The 20,344-nt window shown below is 46.1% G+C and overlaps 3 protein-coding genes across 3 annotated transcripts in view; 1 reads left to right on the top strand and 2 right to left on the bottom strand.

Moving 5' to 3' along the window:
- Positions 1-10,913, top strand: part of WWC2 (WW and C2 domain containing 2) — a 186,987-nt gene extending 176,074 nt beyond the window's left edge. Inside the window, 3 exon segments of the mRNA XM_003359464.5 lie at positions 1,107-1,349; positions 5,520-5,647; positions 8,125-10,913. Of these exon segments, the coding sequence (XP_003359512.3) occupies positions 1,107-1,349; positions 5,520-5,647; positions 8,125-8,191 (438 nt within the window). The 3' untranslated portion in view covers positions 8,192-10,913.
- Positions 12,424-13,104, bottom strand: CLDN22 (claudin 22). Its single transcript, NM_001160085.1, has one exon. It carries the CDS (start codon positions 13,091-13,093, stop codon positions 12,437-12,439), a length of 657 nt encoding a protein of 218 aa, NP_001153557.1. The 5' UTR covers positions 13,094-13,104; the 3' UTR covers positions 12,424-12,436.
- LOC100621121 (putative claudin-24) lies at positions 14,063-16,725 on the bottom strand. Its single transcript, XM_013984017.2, has one exon. It carries the CDS (start codon positions 15,294-15,296, stop codon positions 14,574-14,576), a length of 723 nt encoding a protein of 240 aa, XP_013839471.1. The 5' UTR covers positions 15,297-16,725; the 3' UTR covers positions 14,063-14,573.

Genomic DNA, 20,344 nt, shown 5'->3' on the forward strand with positions numbered 1-20,344 from the left:
AAATGATCTCTCCCTTCCCCTTACTCCCTGTGACACAAGATGCTGCTTCAGGGTTTATTGCTGTTTACTGGCTTGTATCATTCTCTGAACGAAGTCCTCGAGGTCAAAACTTCATCTTCTCTTCCTACTGTTTTGCCTACAAACCCCCAGCAGACATTTATTCTTGCATATTGAGTAATTATTTCTCAGTAAGTGGGTAAGCCTGGCCCCAGAAAGAACACAGTGATTCAGGGCTGAAAGTAGGTAATAGACAATGGGAAGTGAAAGAAGGAGCTGGAGTTTAAGAATATTGATAGGTGGAGTTCCCGTTGTGGCTCAGCAGTAGCAAACCCAGCTAGCATCCATGAGGACGCAGGTTCGATCCCTGGCCTTGCCCAGTGGGTTAAGGATCCAGCATTGCTATGAGCTGTGGTGTAGATCGCAGATGTGGCTTGGATCCCACGCTGCTGGGAGCTAGTCTGGGAACTTCTATATGCTGCCATTGCGTCCCTAAAAAGCAAAAAGCAGAAAAAAAAAAAAAAAAAAAAAAAAAAGAACATTGATTGGAGAAGGGAGTCAACACCTTGCTCCCCTGACCAGTGACATACGGGCTGGCATGTACAGAAGTGGTAGCCAAGGGAATAAGCTAAGGGCCTGCCATTACGTGTCCTGAATGGAAGAGCTCTAGGTTTCCTATAATGTATTGGTTGTTTGTAGAGGACCGGCCTTGTGTAGTAAATTGGTCAGGCTAAGCTGGGCTTCACCACGGTAACAACTTTAAAAATCTCTGTGGTTTCAAACCATGAAGGTTCACTTGTGGCTTAACTGCTTGTTCCTGGCAGGTGGGCTGGACGCCCCGCTCCTTGTCCTCCCTCAGGACCCCAGCCACCAGGGCCTCCACCTCTAGATCTCGGCTGCCCCTCCAGCAGGGGACAAGACTGTACAGATGTCGTGCTGGCTTTGCAGGGCTTCTGCCTGGAGGGGACTCACATTCCTCTCACTCCCCCTTCACTGGCCAGAGCAGGTCACAGTCACTCAGCCGGTCAGACTTTGATTCCAGGGAAGGGGAGAGCAGAATAGTGACCACCAGTGTTGTGAGGGTGTTGTGTTGTTTCCTAACTCTGCAGACAGTGTGCCAGCCGGTCCTCAGAAGGGCAGCGCCAGAATGCCCAGTGCGAACCTCCCTGGACTTGGAGCTGGACCTCCAGGCCTCTCTGACCCGGCAGAGCCGCCTCAATGACGAGCTGCAGGCCCTGCGGGGCTTGAGGCAGAAGCTCGAGGCCCTGAAGGCCCAGGGTGAGACCGACCTTCCGCCAGGCGTGCTGGAGGACGAGGGATTCCAGAAGCTGCTGAGGCAGGCCGAGAAGCAGGTACAGCACTTGGGGTCACCATGAGGCCCTTCCCTGGAGGTCACGTGGCCTAAACTGCAGCGTGGAAGGGGCCCCACCTCCACCCCAGTCTGGCAGGAGTCTGCAAATCCTTTCTTCTAGAACTTGGGACACATTTGTTCCCATTGTGTTTCCTCCCACCTAGAGGCAGCTGCTGCATCAAACAATGGTGAGGAAAGAACCTGCAAAACAAGGTGCATTTGTACTGTTTGAGAACCGTCTGATTCCCCTGAGTACAAATTTTTCTGTAAATCTTTATTTTTACCAACTCTCTGTGCATAGATCATTTGATATGTGTGCTTCTATTTCTCATCCCTGACAAAGGACGTGGTCACCAGCTCTGTGACAGAGAGGCTGTTCCAACTGTACACCTTTCATTCTGGCCTCAGAAGTTGGTGAGAACTACCAGCTTCTCTCCTGCTTGCTCTTCATTCCCAGGTCCACTCCTTATATACGTGCAGACACACACACAGACACACTCTGCCCTTTCATGTCCACCTCTCCCCTGCAGTTGGGGCTTTGTGAGGTTTTCAGCCCTGTGGCCATAAAACACCTAACAATGAGCAAAGAGCCTGCCAATTGCCATAAAAAAGATGGCTCCCAGGGAAGCCATGAATGGAAGCCCGCAGCAGAGCCCAGACTTGCCTCCCTTGTCAGGAAAGCTGTCAGGCCTCTGGGTCACACTCCATAACCTTCCTCCTCTGTGGCTGAAAGTCTGTTTTGCAGCCCAGAGTAGGAATCAGAGTTAGTGTCCTCAAGCACCACACAACCCCCTTAGGAAGCAGAGTGAGAAACTAAGGACTGTAAATTAGAACTGGATTGTGTTCCTTGCTCCGTCAGGCTCATTAACTGCTCATCACTGTAAGTAAATCACTGGACCTTTCTGCAGGTCAGGCCCCCTCGCGTAAACTGGAGGTCAGGCACACTCTCCTGGAACCCAGGGCATAAAAACTGGCTTCTGATCCTTGTGAACCAGGCAGACTTGTCAGAGACGGGGAGAGGCATGTCCAGGGAGGGTTGGCATTTTTCCAAAGGACCCTCAAGTTGCGTACAAAGCAGAAATTTATTTTTCTTTCTCTGAGTATTTCCCTGTCAAAATGCCAGTGTTCCATGACGCTAGGCTCCTTAAAAGTGTAAACTAATACAGATGTTAACATCTTTAAAAGTTAAAATCTGCTAAGAAAAGTTGTGCCAAAGCTATTAATACATCTCATTCAACAAAATAAATCTTAATGATTACAGTGAAGTACTCAGCATTGAGACTTAACTGCCTGCAGAGTTGGCTGTTATTGATTGTTAACAGCTGATGAAAATTTGATGCTATATTTTGGCACCCAGGCTTTTGGAGGAAGATACAGATCCAGGTATAGATATAAATATATAAACACAGAGAAAAAGGGAGTCTTTAGCGAAGTGTGTTCTTATACAGCAGGAAGAGGAACAGCTGCTTGTGTTCCATGGTAGTCAGTCTTACTTTGCACAAATCAAAGCCAAGTTTGTTTGTTTGTGGCCGAACCCACGGCATGCAGAAGTTCCCAGGCCAGGGATTGAACCTGAGCCACTGCAGTGACAACGCCAGATCCTTAACCACTAGGCCACCAGGGAACTCCAAAGTCAGGTTTCAAGGGGATTTTGCAGTCACAGCATAAATGCTGGTAGTTGAAACTATCAGCAGCCTTTAAGGTTACTTAGAGGGACTGTCTTAATAGGACGCTACAGGGGATAAAATAGCCCTCTACCCTCCCTTTCATATGGAAGGGGACCAAGTTCTGAACAGGTGCCCTGGGGCCTCTTGTATCTCCGATCTGCTAAAATACACTTTCTTGGGGAAATGGACCAGATTTTCTTACCTAATCATATCCAGCCTGTACCTTCGTTCTCTGGCTTTTCCTGATTTCTCTGTTTGTTCAAATCAATAAGCAGATGGCCATTTTAAGACTGTTATGTTCATGATATAAATTACTGAGATTTAGAATAGCAGCAATACTTTAGTAGAATGACTAGTTTCCTAGTTTGATGTACCACATCCTGGTAGGAGTCGTTCCTTTGTGTTTACTAAGTCCCTCACCTGGGGCCTTTCCAAAAAGTGGTGTAAGTTGATTCCTCATAAATACATGCCTGAATAAATAGTTTTGGTAAAATGTCATCTTTCCTAAAAGTGCAACAGCATTTTTTGCTTTCAAGTTTAAAGTGAGTTTAGTGCACTTTTGTGATAAGAATATTATAAATTTTTAAAAGTTTGAGTTCCCACTGTGGTGCAGTGGGTTAAGAATCCAACTGCAGCATCTTGGGTCACTGCAGAAGTGACGATTCAATCCCTGGCTCCCAGTTAAAGGATCCTGTATTGCCACAGCTATGGCTCAGATTCAATCCCTGGCCCTGGGAATTTAAATATGCCAAGGGTGCAGCCATAAATTTTTTTTTTAAGTTTTTTTAGTTAAAAAACTAACACATTGTAACAAACCCAAATAATGCACAACAATAAAGCAAAAGGTAGACGTGCCCTTGAGCCCCATTCCCCAGGGGTGACCACTGATGACAGTTTGGTGTATGTCCTTCCAGCTCTTTTTTATGCCATGTATGTGTCAGTGTCATTTAGCAGATTTAAAGAAAAATAGGGTCTAAAGATGTATTCTGAAACCAGGGTTTTTTTTTCCCACTTAATTCTATTAATATATGACGAAAAGTTTTCCATATTAGTAACTGTTGCTAAAATTCATTGTTTTTAAGGCATTCATAGTAGACAATATTATGAGTATATCATCATATATATTTATTCATAAATATATGATAATCATTTCATTGTTCTATTAATGATAGTTTCCCAAATTTCAGTTAGAGACAATGTGAAAATGAATATCCATGTACATTTTAGGGCACTTCTCTTGTTTCAATAGTATCTCCAGGGCACAAATGCTAGTAGTAGAATTGCTATTTGTCTAACTTTCACGGTGAACCAGTCAGAGATCTTGTCTCTTAAGCGTGACTCCTGGCCTTAAAGGTGTCTGAAACAGTATGTGCATTTGGGGAGACAAGATCCTTAATTCCCTTCTTGCCAGCGCTAGTCTCATCTGCTTTTAAAGTCCTTACCTGTTAAGTTAATAACACAAGTACAGTAGTTGGCCTTTTCAAGTCCAAAAGGGTCCCAGTGATGGGAAGGTCCACCAGCTCACAGCAGGATGTAGGCACCCTGTCAGCAAAGCCATTCTTCCTTCTGTGTCTTTGTGCCAACAGCTTAGTTCTGGCCTGAGCTCATCTTTCTCATAAGACTTTGCTCTGAGCTGCAAATATGAACATTCTAAATTTCCCCACCCACTTCCTTTACAGCCCCAGCTGCCCCACCATGACCAGTGGCCTCCACTGAGAAGGGCTGCGTTTAAATTCTGTCACTGGAGTGACCCACTTGGGAGGCCGAGCGGAGGAGAGGGTTTGACCAGTGCAGGGTGGGGCATCTTAGATGAGCAGTCTCCCCAACGTCTGACTTAAATTAATAGTGTCCCCTCCCAACACACACGCCCCCCCAACCCCCGGCCAAGGGCCAGAGCACAGCTCAGAACACATCCTCCTGGAAGTAGGACCCTCAGTGGAAACTGAGGGACTAAGACATCCTCTGGCCTCTCCCTGACTTCCGGTCCTTTCACATGCTCAGGGCCAGCAGGTGAGAAGCTATCACTTTGTAAAAGTCCTCAGGCAGCACACTTCTGAGTGCACTTTGCGGTATGTAAATTCTGCTTCAATGAACAGCTGTTAAAATGGCTAAAACAGAAAGAAAAAAAAAAAGTGGGTTGAAAAGACGAATAAAATGTTGAAAGTGTATTTGCCAAAATGTTAGCAGCATGTGTTTCCTGAACACAGTGCTGTGAATTATTTTTAATTTCTTTTGGGGGGGTTATCAGGTTTTCCAGATGTAACCAGGTGCTCCCATATTGTCTATGTAATAAGATTTTTTAAATGCCTTAAAACACACTTGGCCCGACCCAGTGGCTGCTCCCTATCAGCTTGAGTTGGGCATGTGGGTGTCGTCTGGTGAAGCCCCCAGATCCTCTGCTGCCAGGCTGCCCTCCTTGTGTGAGCCCGGCATCTTTCAAGTCTTAGCACCTCTGGGAATCTAACTAATGTTCTGTGGGGTCCTGTGTTTCATTTCCTTGCCAGGCTGAACAGTCAAAAGAAGAGCAGAAGCAGGATTTGAATGCAGAGAAGCTGATGAGGCAGGTCTCCAAGGACGTGTGTCGGCTCCGTGAGCAGAGCCGGAAGGTGCCCCGGCAGGTTCAGTCCTTCAGGTAGGCCCCGCCGAAACGCCCTGGGTTATCCCCGCATGTCTGAGTCACGCAGGCCTTCACCACAGGGGTCAGAGGGGAGACACAAATGGGGGTCTTCATCCCACATATGGTGGCTTCACAATGCACATGGGTCCAACATCCAGAAGGTGACCCCTGAGATGGAAGCAGGAATATCTGGAGAGGTAGGAGGAAACCCAGGGACGTGGTCCTGGAGCTGAGTGGAGAGAGTGACTGATGCTGTCAAACCCCACAGCAAAGAAGACGTTTGAAAAGCATCCCCAGACTGGATGCCACTGGTGACTGTCCAGGGCAGTTTCAGTCAAGTGAGAGGAGGGGCACAGATGAGGCTGGGTTGTTTGAGTTTGCAGTGGGCTTAGGTCTGGTTGCGTGTGTGAGTGTGTGCGTGGCAGAGTCTATAGGAGCTCTGAGGCTGCAAGGGAGCAGTCGGGGGAGCATGTGTGACATGAGGGGTGGGTGGGCCGTGCATGCAGAGGGACCCCTGGGAAGGGATGGGACTTGGTGCCAGAGGACCAAGTGGGAGGGAAGTGGTGTTGTCCTGAGTGGGTCGGAGGAAGGGACAGGAGGCACAGGCATCATGAGTTCACTTCGTTTCCTGTGATGGCTTTTAATAGAGTCAAGTCTTTCCTGCCTCTGCTCTGCTCCAGAATCGCTCTTGTAACTTTCAGAAAAGCTGCCCCTGGGGTGGTGAGAACTGCAGTGTGGTTAAAGGAATCTTTTCATGCTTTGGTGCTGTGGTCATTTTGAGAGTAAGAAACATTGTCCAAGGGGAAAGTCATCCAACACCAGCCATTGCTAAAACCTGGAATAAAGATTTACAGGAGAGTTCCCTGGTGGTCAAGTGGTTAGGACTCGGTGCTGGCCAAAAAAAAAAAAAAAAGAAAAAAAAAAGATTTATAAACGCTCCCCAAGTGCCTTGGCATATAAAACCATTTATATCATCAGGCAGGTGAGGAAAATGAAGAAGATGGACTGGGATGAGGTGGCCACGCTGGAAGCACGTGGGGCCAGTCCCTGCCACTGCCTGGGCAGAGGGAGAGTAGGGAGTGGTGGGGCCTGTGGTGCCCTCTGCCTGAGTTGCCGTCTCACCTGGAGTCAAAGCCCAGTGCTCCCTGGTCTCCTGATTTGTCAAGGCAACTTAGAAGCCGGGAATTTTATGTGAGATAGCTCAGATGCAGTCATTGACAGCTATTTTGGGTATTTAATGAAAAACACCATGTAAGCCAAAGAAATTCGTTTGCAGGCAGTGTTGAGGCAGAGACCCCAGTTTTGAGTTCTGCCTTCAGTGACATGGTGACCACTCTCATTTCCTCTTTCAAGTCTTAATTTTCTCTCTTATGGAACCGAACAGATGGAAGGGATGCTCCACCACAAAAAATCACTCCCCTTCCAGTTTCCCAGGGTTGTCACCCTCCTCTTCTGTCCCCTTTCCTTAGAGCTTTTCCACCTCAGTTCTCACATCTTCATCCACCATCCAACTGTTTGTTTCTCAAAGAAGGGCAGTGTTCTCTTCTTCTCCACAGCGCCCAGTGTGCCCCGCATCTGTGACACCCTCGGCCTTCATCTTGAGGGAATTCTGTTCAAATGTAGACTTGGTAGAGGATGGGCATGTTGCTCCTGCCTTTGGAGGCTCTATGGCCCTAAAATCTTGTATTTTTTTCAACACTCTCCTAACCTCTGAGACCCCCTCAGCCCCCTCGCTTCTCGGCTTCTCCCATTCAGGTTGTTTCTACTTGACCTGCCTCCACGACAGTCAGGCCCCTTCTCCCTTTGTCCAAGTCCTGGTAGCGCTCACCAAGGTGCCCTTACTTTAGTGTGGTGTTGACTTTTCAGAATTTTCCCAGGATCACGTAGTTTGCTGTGAGAATTCTGGCCTCTGGGATCTTCTCCAGCTGGTCTAGAAGCTCTCAAAGGTAGACTGACCCCCGATGGTTTAAAAACTGTCTGACCTTGGAGATCCTGGGATGGTTCTTGCTGCCTCGGTCCACGGGTAGTTCTCAGTTGGGCAGAGCAGCTGTTCTGTTTATGTCCTTCCATAAAATCTTTTTTTTTTTTTTTTTTTTTGGTTGCTTTTTAGGGCCACACCCGCAGCACATGGAGGTTCCCAGGCGAAGGGTCAAGTAGGAGTTGCAGCCACCGGCCTACCCCACAGCCACAACAATGCGGGATCCGAGCCATATCTGCAACCTACATCACAGCTCATGGCAACTCCAGGTCCTTAACCCACTGAGCTGGGTCAGGGATCAAACCCATGTCCTCATGGATACTAGTCAGGTTCGTAACCCGCTGAGCCATGGGGAACTCCCTGTAAAGTCTTGATTTAAACAATGCTCTGGCTAAGGAAAAGACCTCCCATCCAGGCTTGTAGAGACCATGCTGGCATTCTTGGGACTGTTTTTAATGGGCACAGTATTTCCAACATCCTTTTGAAGCTGGCATGTTTCTCACCCCGACTCCAGGGAAAAGATCGCCTACTTCACCAGAGCGAAGATAAGCATCCCGTCCCTGCCGGCTGATGACGTGTGATTACAGCACCGACGACGTCCTTTCTTTACCACTTCATTTCTTAGCGAGGGCAAAAGACTGAACATTTGTCTTGTTTGGGGTTTTGGGTTTTTTTTTTTTTTTTTTTGTAATATATCTATCAACTCTTAAAGAGCTTTTATTTCACATCAGATTTTCAACATGTTAATTTGTAAAGTACCTTGAATATAATTCTTATATGTTTAAAAAAAGAAAAAAAAATCAGATAACCAAAATGGGATAATGTGGTACACAAGTGTACAGTATATGTGTATTGCCAGTGGGCTTTATTTTGTAAAAATGGAATAGAAGCAGTATCCAGAGATGTATCCTATTGAAATGACTGTTGAGAAATAACTCGGTTTAGCAGAAGGTGGTTTTCGCTCTTCCTTTGCTTTTCCATGAGCGACTGTGAAGATGGCAGCGGCGCCGGGTACTTCGTACTGGAGGGCAGCTTGTCCAGCGTGACTTTAAACCTGAGTGCAAGCTTCAGTGCAGAGGCCCAGGTCCACCTGAAACAGGCGCTGCATTCATTTCCGTCACCTCTGTTGGAACAGCTTGTTTCCTTAAAACAACTTCCTTTTTGTCCTTTTCTATGTGTCTAAAGAAAACAAAAACAAAATGCTGAGTGCAAGAACACAAGAATGCAAAGGAGCCATACTCCTGGCCACGCTCAAGATCCCATGACTTAGGACTTTAGTGTAGAGAGATGAAAGGAGAAAGCCAGTTCGCCCCCAGTACACTAAGATCCCACATCGGTGAGCAGCTGTGCTTCTCACTCAGCCTGAACTTGCGAGAGCGTTGAGATGTGAGTTTTGGCCCTGGACCAGTAGTGTTTCATCCTAGTGTGAGGTTGGTTCTCCATTGAAGGAGATGGTGGCCCCAAGTTGGGAGGACAGGCAGTGCTGGTAAGTGTGGAAGGCAGCACGTCAGCACTCGCTAGGTGAAACCAGGAACATCGGGTATCTGGATTGAATCAAGGTTGCCAAAAATTTTTTTAAAAATCACTTTAGTAAGCAGATTGCTAACATTTACTAGAGATTACTTTGCTGCTCTCATGTTTAGGAAATCCCAGCTACCGTTTGTGGTGAGGAGTTGGGAGGCAAAGAGAGCACTTGGGGAGATGGTTCATTTGAAGTAAAAGCTGAGTCATTTATTAAAAAAATAAATAAATATATTCTAAATGAACAAGAGAGAAACTGGCTGAAGTGTCCTCCAGTGGAGAAGTTTCGCTTCCCCCGCCCGGGCACTTCTTAAAAGAATTAAATCCCCTGTGTCGCTCTGCCAGCATAAAAGGCTTTTAAAGTAAATAGTTTTCTGCAAATTAGGTCGTACTTATTTCTCAGTCGGGAATACTGGAAGAGACAGTTTTGGGTGAGCCATTTTATCTAGCAAGTGAAATCAATAGTTTTTTTTTTTCTGAGATGCAAAAAAATCATCACATAGGAATGGTCCCCTTAAAAAAGAAAGAAACACATGTTCTGTTCCTAAGCTAGAATCCTCACTGGTAAGGGCTTTCATTTTCTTGAAAGTCATTACACATATTTTGGAACGTTCATCTTCTCAGAATCAAAATTCAAATTAAGCAATTTCTGAGCCTAGAACTTGACCGACTTTTTCCTAAGTGTCCCACCATTTTAGATACAACTATCTCTGAAGCGATAACTGGACGTGACACTACTTGGAACAAAAACCAGCCTCGTGAACTGACCGAGCACAGTCCTTCCAGGCTGCCCAGTTCTCCCATTAGATGACCAAGGAGAACTAGAAGAGCCCCATTCATCCTTGTCGAGGTCAAATGTGAAAAACAGAAGTTTATTTAATGTAGAGTTCAATGAAGGTCAGCTGTTTTCAGCTTCTTAGTTTGACCATGAAAATGTTTATAGGATTATGTGTGGTTGTACCGTACGATTTTATTTTCTTCATTTATTTATTTACGGTCTTATTTATGTTCTGTTTAATATATAGTTCGGTTCTGACCATCTTAAATGTCTGCCATAGAAGAGGCTATATTGGAATATTTACAGCTTTATAAATTCCATCAGATTAGCTGTTAACTTTTTGTAATACAAAGAGTTTCAGACAAGCATAAAAGAACAAAATCTGTCTCAGGCTGGTAGTTAACTGTTGTGACCAAGATGCTTTGGGTTTTATTTTACAACATTTGCTCATTTCTAACATGAAAGACGAACTTATTTTAATATAATCCTTTTTCACACTTAAAAAAATCAGCAATAGTGTTATGTATTTATAGGCAGCTCTTAACAATCCTGTCATATTTGTACTAACCCAAATGATTCACAGCGACAAAACATTTTAATAACTTGATCACAAAACCATATGGACAACATGAATTTTAATATTATAAATACTATTTTTTAAAGGTAGAATTTATTCTTCACAGGGTAAAAGAATGTAATATTTAGTTCTCAAGTTTGAATTACCAGTATGTTATTACGATTTTGTATATCAGAATCTAAGTGTTACAGGTACAAAAAGAATATTGCTAGCCAAATGAACAAAGTTTAGCTGAATCTCTGTAGCATGCAAATCAAATAAATTTAAAACCTTTTTTGGTATTACCTTATCTATATTGTATTAAATATCAAAAGCTCAGGACTGAACTAAATATTTAATCAGGTTAAATTCTGAATATGTTTCTGTTTTAATTTGTCTTGTTTGTAAAAGTATGCAAATACATCACAGATTAACTCTGGTTTCTGCACTTTTCATGTGTTTGTGAGTGGAGAAAAATTCAGCGCTTTTTTTTTTTTTAAACAAAGATACGTATTACCTAATACTTTATTTCAGTGTCATTTATTGTTCAGTTAATTTCCCTGCTTGGCACAAGCACAAAAGTTTACTTGAACCATGTTCCAAACAAGGATAAAATCTTTCATGAAGAATCCCTCAAGGAAGTCCCATCATGGTTCAGCAGTAATGAACCCAACTAGTATCCATGAGGACCTGGGTTCAGTCCCTGGTCTCGATCGATGGTTAAGGATCTGGCCTTGCTGTGAGCTGTGGTGTAGGTCACAGATGAGGCTGGATCTGGTATTGCTGTGGCTGTGGTGTAGGCTGGCAGCTACAGCTCCAATTTGACCCCTAGCCTGGGACCTTCCATATGCCACGGGTGCCGCCCTAAAAAGACCAAAAAAAAAAAAAAAAAAATCCAGCAAGCCAGCAGCTTGTTGTGGGTAGTTCTGGATTAAACCACGTGTATTGCCCGTTTAAAAGAAAAAAGGCTCTACAACACCCCCACACACCCATCCTGATCCGAGGTGCCCCCTTGTGGCTGTGCCATGTATCACAGAGCATAAGACACAGAAGCAAGAGCACGTGTGTGGGAGATTTTACATGAATTTTCAAAACACAAGACTGCCCTCCTCTGCTTCTGACATAATTTAAACAAAAAAAGCCTAAATGAACCCTGGCTGACTTTGGGAAATTCTCCATAGAGGCACTGAGGTCTCCAATGAAAAAGATCATGTAGCGTTCCCATGGTGGCTCAGCGGTTAGTGAACACGACTGGCATCTAGGAGGATGTGGGTTCAATCCCTGGCCTTGCTCAGTGGGTTAAGGATCCAGCGTTTCCATGAGCTCTGGTGTAGGTCACAGACATGGCCACAGCGTTGCTGTGGCTCTGGCATAGGCCAGCTGCTACAGCTCCAATTCAACCCCTAGCCTGGGAAGCTACATATGCCACGGGTTCGACCCTAAAAAGACCCCCCAAAAAAGACAAAAGTAAAAATAAAAAGGAGATCATGTGTCCCCAATACCCCTCTCAAGCTTCCAGAGGGCCAGCCATTTCTCTAGTATAATCAGATGTCATACCTTTTAACTAAGCAGCCAGAATTTAGTTCCAGTGTAATAGGTAATCTTAAACACTTAAGAGAAGTGAATGATCAGCAATAACATTTCCAGGTGCCAAATGATCTATGAGTAACACCTTCGAGAATATGAAAGTACTAATACAATGTTTTATTTGCCTGTTCTGTGCAATCATAATTTTATAATTGAGAAAACTCGTCCCCAGTAATGAGGATGATTACTATCAAGTCTTGATTTTTTTTTGGTCTCAGAGTAGAAGGTAAAAGTGGTTTACCACCTTAGAAATGATAGCTGCAGAAGCGACAGGGGGAAATGCATTTTAGAAAATCAAAAGCAGAGTGAATGGGTGACTGAGTAACAGGAAATCCTACCAAATCATCTGGGGAGTAGACACCACTGATCCCTTCTGGCTTAGAGTTACAGGTGAGTGGTTTTCATCTCCGGGTGTACACGGTGATGCCCAGTTTCCACCACTGCGTAGTGGCCAGAAGCTAGGGGAGCCCGGGTCCCGCAGGCTGCCCAGCTCAGCAGACACCCTCCTAGCAGGAGAAAAAAGCCAGCAAACCAGCCGATAAAGAGGGCGTCCCCAAACTCCCACCTGGGCACAACCTCTGAGAGGGTCTCATCCCAGAACTCCTGGACTGTCACGTGGGCAACCCAAGAGACAGGAACCAGGGCTGCGATGCCTGCTGTCCAGGACAGAACTCCTCCCAGGATCAGCAGCCGCTTCTTGACGTCCTGCTGTGTCTCTCCAATTCTCAAGCAGTCCAGGCCGAGCCCCGAGACCAGCAGGCCCAGGAATCCCAGCCCATTTGACAGGAACATTAAAACCCTGGAGATCCTGAGCTCGGCCGGCAAAGCCAGAAAAGAATCAAAGTCCTTACATTGCCAGCCCACTTCCTCTTGGATGACGCAGGTTTGCCAGAGTCCCATGGTCCAGTTTTCCATCTCATTTAAGTCCAGGTTGAGGTTCTTCCATTGCGGCAGGTAGTTTGTAAGACAAGATAAAACCCATCCCAGCAAAGATAACAAAATTCCTGCTAATTGTGCCACAGCTCGAAATACCAAAGCCATTAGAAGGTCCTGCGACCTTAGCCGGACTAACTCCTGCCTTTCAGTGGCTGTGAAAAGGAGTGTCACACTTGCGTTAATCACTTCCAAGCCCAGAACTATTTTGTCATTGTGTATATAGGAGGATTCTTGCCAGAGTTGCTATTGTTCAATTCTACGTTGAATAGGTTTCAGAAAAGGATAGGGAAATAATTCTGCAAACCAGTAGTGCCAAGGTGTGGCTGAGATCATGTTCATGTCCTATGGGCTGCATTTTATGGTAAGCAGTTTGTCCCCGAAATAACATTAAACAGTTGTAATCCTCCTCCCATTGTTAACGTATAAATGGCTTTCATGTTGTTCCCAACCTTTTCCAGCGAGTCAAAGAATTAAGAAGTCTCTATGCGAAATGTTTAATCGACAGTTTTGTTGCAAACTCCTGCTGCTTCATAGCTTATTAATTGCACCTGTCAGATTTCCATCTGTTACGAGGTCTCCTATTTCAGTACTCATGTGGTGCTTATACTGGGTGTTATCATTTTTAAAAAATAGCTTCAAGGAAAGCATTTCTTAACCCAATAAATCTATCTCAGAAATCTCTTCTGTAGACTTTCAATCCGGTTTATTTTTTAATCCCTTAGGCTACATATACCCCAGAACACGTGAAACAATTCTGAACTAAATACCAAGTCTCTTTTCCTCTGTGCCTTGCTGTCAGCTTCACGCACATGAGCATAAACACTTGGGATTTTCATTTCTTTGCTCAAATGCGCGCTTTCTATACCTCAGAAAAGTTAAGCAGGAGGACTTGGTAGATTAGCATCAACATCTGTTGGCGCGCCCCCATGCTTATAATTTTTAATTGAACAAAAGAAAATTTTTATTAAAGCAGATGAGCTGGATATCAAGCAAAATATTTTTACAGTTGTTTGTGTTTTTAAAATATAAAGCTTTGAGCGAAGAGACGAGAGAAAAGATTGGCCAGTGTTTTACATCTGGGAGTATCGTGATGTACTGAAAACTGCCAGCCTCATCAAGCCCTGCCACACAGTGTTCTTGTAATTTCCTAAACATGCAACCACTTCTGTTCAAAAAAAGACCAAATCATTGTGGAAATACACTTAGTCTGTGGTATTGCTGATGTAGAATGCTTAAAGGAGCTCAGATTGTTAGGATTTTTTCCTGTAGGAAACAGGAATTAATTATTATCAATTTCAGCTACCACCAATGCAAAAGAATGTTTCTAGTATCCAATGAACACATTAAAGCTTAACACTGACTACCTTGGACAACCGCCACCACATCTGGATTTGAATAACCAGATGAGTGAAATATTTTTGGTTCCTACCTATGTAATCTGTTCACCACTATAATTTTCTTTTACATAGATTTGCCTCTTTCTCCTCCAGATTTTGCAGGGCCGGGTTATCTAGGACAGAAAAGTAGTTACTGAATGAGAAAATGGGAGCAGCACATATTTGTTGATATAACTAAGGCCCCTTGATCATGTAGATCCCTCCAGCACGGTTGTAGGAAGATACTGCTCTCTGGTCCTGTCGAAGTCTTCCACTTGAGGATTGGCAGTTCCATTTTCCAGGCATGAACACTGAGTTTGCATTTCTGCCACTGCATAGTGGCCAGAAGCGAGGGGAGCCCGGGTCCCGCAGGCTGCCCAGCTCAGCAGACACCCTCCTAGCAGGAGAAAAAAGCCAGCAAACCAGCCGATAAAGAGGGCGTCCCCAAACTCCCACCTGGGCACAACCTCTGGGAGGGTCTCATCCCAGAACTCCTGGACTGTCACGTGGGCAACCCAAGAGACAGGAACCAGGGCTGCGATGCCTGCTGTCCAGGACAGAACTCCTCCCAGGATCAGCAGCCGCTTCTTGACGTCCTGCTGTGTCTCTCCAATTCTCAAGCAGTCCAGGCCGAGCCCCGAGACCAGCAGGCCCAGGAATCCCAGCCCATTTGACAGGAACATTAAAACCCTGGAGATCCTGAGCTCGGCCGGCAAAGCCAGAAAAGAATCAAAGTCCTTACATTGCCAGCCCACTTCCTCTTGGATGACGCAGGTTTGCCAGAGTCCCATGGTCCAGTTTTCCATCTCATTTAAGTCCAGGTTGAGGTTCTTCCATTGTGGCAAGTAAGTTGTAATAATAGACAAAACCCATCCCAGCAAAGATAGGGAAATTCCAACGAATTGCATCACTACTCTAAAGACTAAAGCCATTGCAAAACCTCTTAGGGTTCCTGCCACCCCTATAGGAGCTGCTCTCTCGTAGTGGCCAGGACTGTGACGATCTTGGTTCTATGCTGCCTGGGAATATAAGCGTGGGCTGTTAACTCTTTGGGCACCCTGAAATGCGTTTTTGTTCTTCTTGAATATAATGTTTCATGTAAAGGACGAAGGACTCTGTTAAAACTATGAGTTAGGCTTTCTGATAAGGATTTGATCTGTTACCTTCCAATTTGCTTGGTAAAATTATATCCCCAATGCCTGATGAGTATAAGTCAAAGGATGAACAAAGAGGGCTCTATGACCCCTCACCCTAAAATACAACAGAAATCTTTGTGCTTCAATATGGATTAATTAGATTTTAAGTGGTGATAAAAGGCCAGCTCTTTCTACAACAGGACCTCATTGTAATAGCTGAATCTGAGATTTCAGGGATGCAAAACAAGACCTTGTAAAGAAAGGTAGACTGTTTGCCTATAATCTTTATTCTTCTCGGACTTCCTTAACCTACACAGGAGCCTGGCCCACGTTCTCGAGTGTCACAGAGACTCGGTGGAGACTTGGCAGGAAAGACTCCCTCGGATTCCTTTGAAAGGTAGAGGCTGGTTCACTGGGTTCATTAAAACAAAAAAGACCGAGGCTGTGCCCAGAGGTCCTGAAGTGAGGAAGGAGGCATCTGAGGAAGGTCTGGCTCTCATGCGGGGATTTTCTCCATCCTCATTAGGGACATAATTTCTTCATATCTGAGAGGGGGTTTTTGTCCAGAGCCAAGCTGTCTTCACTGTCATTTAAGCCACACAGACAAAGCAGCACGTAGCAGGATGGCTGCTGATGATTCCAAGACAAAAGAGCCACCGTGGGCTGAACTTCGAGGCGATCACCTTGGCGTTTTGGACTGAAGAGGGCTTACTTATGCAGAGCACGACCCCTCAGGATGAGGGGCTTCCCGGGCAGGACTAGTGGCCAAGTGCCCCGCATTCCCAGGGCTGTTCCTCCCCGCAGGTCCCTGGCTCCTGCACCCACAGCTAGAGGCTGGTCCTGATGGGCTGCCTGGAACAGGCAGGACATGCAGGCCCCTAAAGTGGAGCCACTGCCCTGGAAATTTCTAACCTGTGAACCAGAACCCACTGCCTATCACATTTCTGGTCCAGGATGGGAAAAGGTCCTTTACAATGTCACTCAATGGAGGTCCTGACACACCAAAGGAAGCCCGAGAGTCGGGTTAGAAGACACACCCTCTTCAGCACCATCTGTTCAGCATCGAACATTAAATGAGATGAATTCTTCCTTAATTTTTTCAGATTTTCAGAATCAGAGTTTATTGCTGTCCTCAGTGTACTGAAATAAGTTGTTCCTGTTTGCACAAAGACATAAGGGTCCTGGAGTTCCTGTCGAGGCTCAGCGTTAATGAACCTGACTAGTATCCATGAGTACTCAGGTTTGATCCCTGGCCTCGCTCGGTGGGTTAAGAATCCTGTGTTGCTGTGAGAAACACAGCCTGGATCCTGCCCGAGATGCTATGACTGTGGCGTAGGTCGGCAGCTGCAGCTCTGATTGGATCCCTAGCCTGGGAACCTCCATATGCCATGGATGCAGCCCTAAAAAGCCAAAAAAAAAAGAAAGAAAGAGAGAGAGAAAAGACATGAGAGTCCAGAAAGGGCTAGAGACTTGCCCCAGGCCTCATCCCAGGAAGTGGGATGGCGGTGACCTAGAACTTTCTGTCCAGGGGGCAGTCAGGTTGATGACAGCTCTCAAGAGGCATCATTAGCAATTATGGAGGGAAAAAAAACCAAACAATTATGGAGACATGGTTCCAAACATAGCATTGAAACTTAACAAAAAATAGAATGGAATAAGCTGCTCTGAAAGATAGGGAGCTCTCTGTCCCAAAGGTGGTGGGGTTTTTTTCTTTTCATTTTTTTCTTTTTTCTTTTTAGGGCTGCACCTGGGCATATGGGAGTTCTCAGGTTAGGGGCTGAATCAGAGCTGCAGCTGCCAGCCTACCCACAGCCACAGCAACTTGGGATGTTAACCCCCTAAGCAAGACCAGGAATAGAACCCACATCCTCACAGACACTATGTCAGGCTCTTAACCTGTTAAACCACAATGAGAACTCCCCGAAGATGTTTTTAAAAGGTGATTCCCACCTGTCAAGACTATTAGGGAGGTCATTTCTCTGGTGGGGGTTGGACCCAAATAACTTCCAATTCATTTATTCTCTCAACATGTTAAAAAAAATTTTTTTTGGAATTCCCGCTGTGGCTCAGTGGCTAACGAATCCGACTGGGAACCATGGGGTAGCAGGTTCGATCCCTGGCCTTGCTTAGTGCTCAGTGGGTTAAGGACCTGGCATTGTTGTCATGAGCTGTGGCGTAGGTTGCAGACGAGGCTCGGATCTGATACGGCTGTGGCGTAAACCTGGGAATCTCCATAAGCCTCAGGTGCGGCCCTAAAAAGAAAAAAAAAAAGTAAATTCATGCATATGATCATTAGAAAATGAGAAGGCTGGAGTTCCTGTTGTGGCTCATCAGGTTAAGAACCCAACTAGTATCCACAAGGATGTGGGTTTGATCCCTGGCCTCATGCAGTGGGTTAAGGAGCTGGGATTGTCATGAACTGCAGCATAGGTCAAGGATGCAGCTTGAATCTGGCGTTGCTGTGGCTGTGGTGTAAGCTGGCAGCTGCAGCTCCGATTCAACCCCTCCATATGCCTCAGGAGCTGTTCTAAAAAGACAAAAAAAAAAAAAAAAAAAAAAAAAAGAAAGAAAGAAAGTAAATCAGGAGGGCCTGATAATGGAGTCACTGATCAAATCTGGATTGTAGGGGGTGCATGGCAAGCCCTGCATAGAAAAGCTGGCCTTTCTTTCTTTCCTCAGGTTTAGGCTTTTGTGCTCAAGATTAAGTTTGTGGTCCTAACCAAACTGCCTAGGCTGCAAAGACCTTGACACGTTATTTTTGGTTGGTTTGTTTTTTTGTCTTTTGTCTTTTTTTTTGAGGGCCACACCCGCAGCATACAGAGGTTCCCAGGCTAGGGGTCTAATCAGAGCTGTTGCTGCCCTGCCTACGCCACAGCCACAGCAACGCCTGATCCAAGCCACGTCTGCGACCTACACCACAGCTCATGGCAACGTCGGATCCTTAACCCACTGAGTGAGGCCAGGGATTGAACCTGCAACCTCATTGTTCCTAGTCAGATTCATTTCCACTGCGCCACAACGGGAACTCCAAGACCTTGACATGTTTTGCACAAACTCCTGCCTCTGCCGGTCTGTGCCAGCTCCCCCTTCCCATCGTCCTGCCCTTCCTGCTGGTCCAGGGCTGACAGAAGGAGGCCCTAGGCTGGCTCACTGATTCAGCTTGGCATGTCTGTGTCAGTGACCACATGAAAGCCAGGGGTGCAAAGATCTGTCCTCGAGCAAGACCCCCCCAAAAAGAATATTTTCACTAAGGGAGGGTGGCTCTTTAGGGGGAGGGAAGCAGGCAAAAGTGTCTTGAAAGGAAGGGTCGCTCCCAGAGGCTGGTAGGGTGGGGGATGCTGAGCAGCTGCGGCAGCAGGAAGCAGGAGAGCCCCTAGGAAACAAGGCTGGGTTGTGGAATACAGTTAAGTACCACTAAATCACTTGGATTTTAGGATACAGATAATTAAGAACCTTTGAAAAAACATAAGCAAGGATGTGACATGATTGTTTTTGCATCTCAGAAAGCTAACTGGTAAGTCCAGTGATGAGCACCTAGGTATCATCTAAGACACACGGACAGAACCGCCTGAAGCCCAACTGTGGCCTGGTGGCTGCTGCAAGAGATGGCCCCTGGGGAGGGCCTGCTGTGGTCCCATGTCTTCAGCTGACACTGTGGCTGAAGTGGCAGGGGGAGAGGCACAGGACAGTGGCAGGGGGAGAGGCACAGGACAGGGGTTGAAGGAGATGGAGCGGACCACTGATGTCCTCTGGGAGCGTTAGCCTAAAGTCAGCAGAGAAACACGAATCTCACATCGTCAAAATTGCCCTTAAAAAAAAATCCCTGAGGCTCTGGGAATTCCCATTGTGGCTCAGCAGCCTGGGAACTTCTAGATGCCACAGGTGTGGCCCTAAAAAAAAAAAAAAAGAAAGAAAAAAAAAAGTCTCTGAGGCTCTGCAGATCCGGGCACACCTCCCAGCATCCAGCTTACTGAGCTCCAGGTTGAGTGGAGCACAAGATGAAGTAGTTGGCTTGGTTTGAGATCTTGTAGGAAAAGCACCCACCGAATCTTAAAACACTAGAATCAGCACTGCTGTGAGATAAGAGGGCCTTGGGGACACTGAAGGGACAGTAAAAGTCCCCCCAGCCCCACCCTGGGGAGCTCGCTGGCCTCTAATCCTGGGCGGGAGGATTGCCCTTTCTCCTAAAGAGTACCCCAGGCAAGGGGATGCCTCCGGCCAAACACAGGGTTTTTGACTAAAAAGAAAGCAATCATTTATTTGTTTCTCTTATTAACTCCTTGTCCTTCTAAATAGTAAAGCTCCTAACACCAGGAGCTCACTTATCAGGACAAAACACTCTGTTGCCTTCATAGCCCCCAGAGCACAGCACCTTGTCTCCACCATGTGCTCCACAAACATGGGTCTAAAAAGCAGATGAGCTGGAGCCTTCCATCTGGTAGTGAATGTTGGTGTAGAATGCCAGCACTGGACACTGGTCCCACAGCCAGTCACCTGTCCTCAGGACCACAGGCCATCCTGGTGCCTGAGCAGGACCAATGACTCTCAAAGACGCGAACCCGGTCAACCACCTTCAGCAGGATAAGGAAACACTGCCAAAACATCATGCTTGAGTTGGCCCATGACACTGTCCTGTTGCTGAAGGATGTCAAGGCAGACATGGTCTACGGCGTTCCCGTCGTGGCTCAGCGGAAACAAATCTGACTAGCATCCATGAGGGCGAGAGTTCGACCACTGGCCTTGCTCAGTGGGTTAAGAATCCGGCATTGTTGCTGTGAGCTGTGGCATAGGTCACAGATGCAGCCCGGATCTGGCATTGCTGTGGCTGTGGCATAGGCCAGCGG

The sequence above is a fragment of the Sus scrofa genome, chromosome 15 (genome assembly GCF_000003025.6).
Source record: "Sus scrofa isolate TJ Tabasco breed Duroc chromosome 15, Sscrofa11.1, whole genome shotgun sequence".
NCBI classification, from domain to species: Eukaryota; Metazoa; Chordata; class Mammalia; order Artiodactyla; family Suidae; genus Sus; species Sus scrofa.

Excerpts from the sequence above, each read along its gene's own strand:
- CLDN22 (NM_001160085.1), bottom strand. The coding sequence starts at position 13,093 with ATGGCTTTGGTATTTCGAGCTGTGGCACAATTAGCAGGAATTTTGTTA.
- LOC100621121 (XM_013984017.2), bottom strand. The coding sequence starts at position 15,296 with ATGGCTTTAGTCTTTAGAGTAGTGATGCAATTCGTTGGAATTTCCCTA.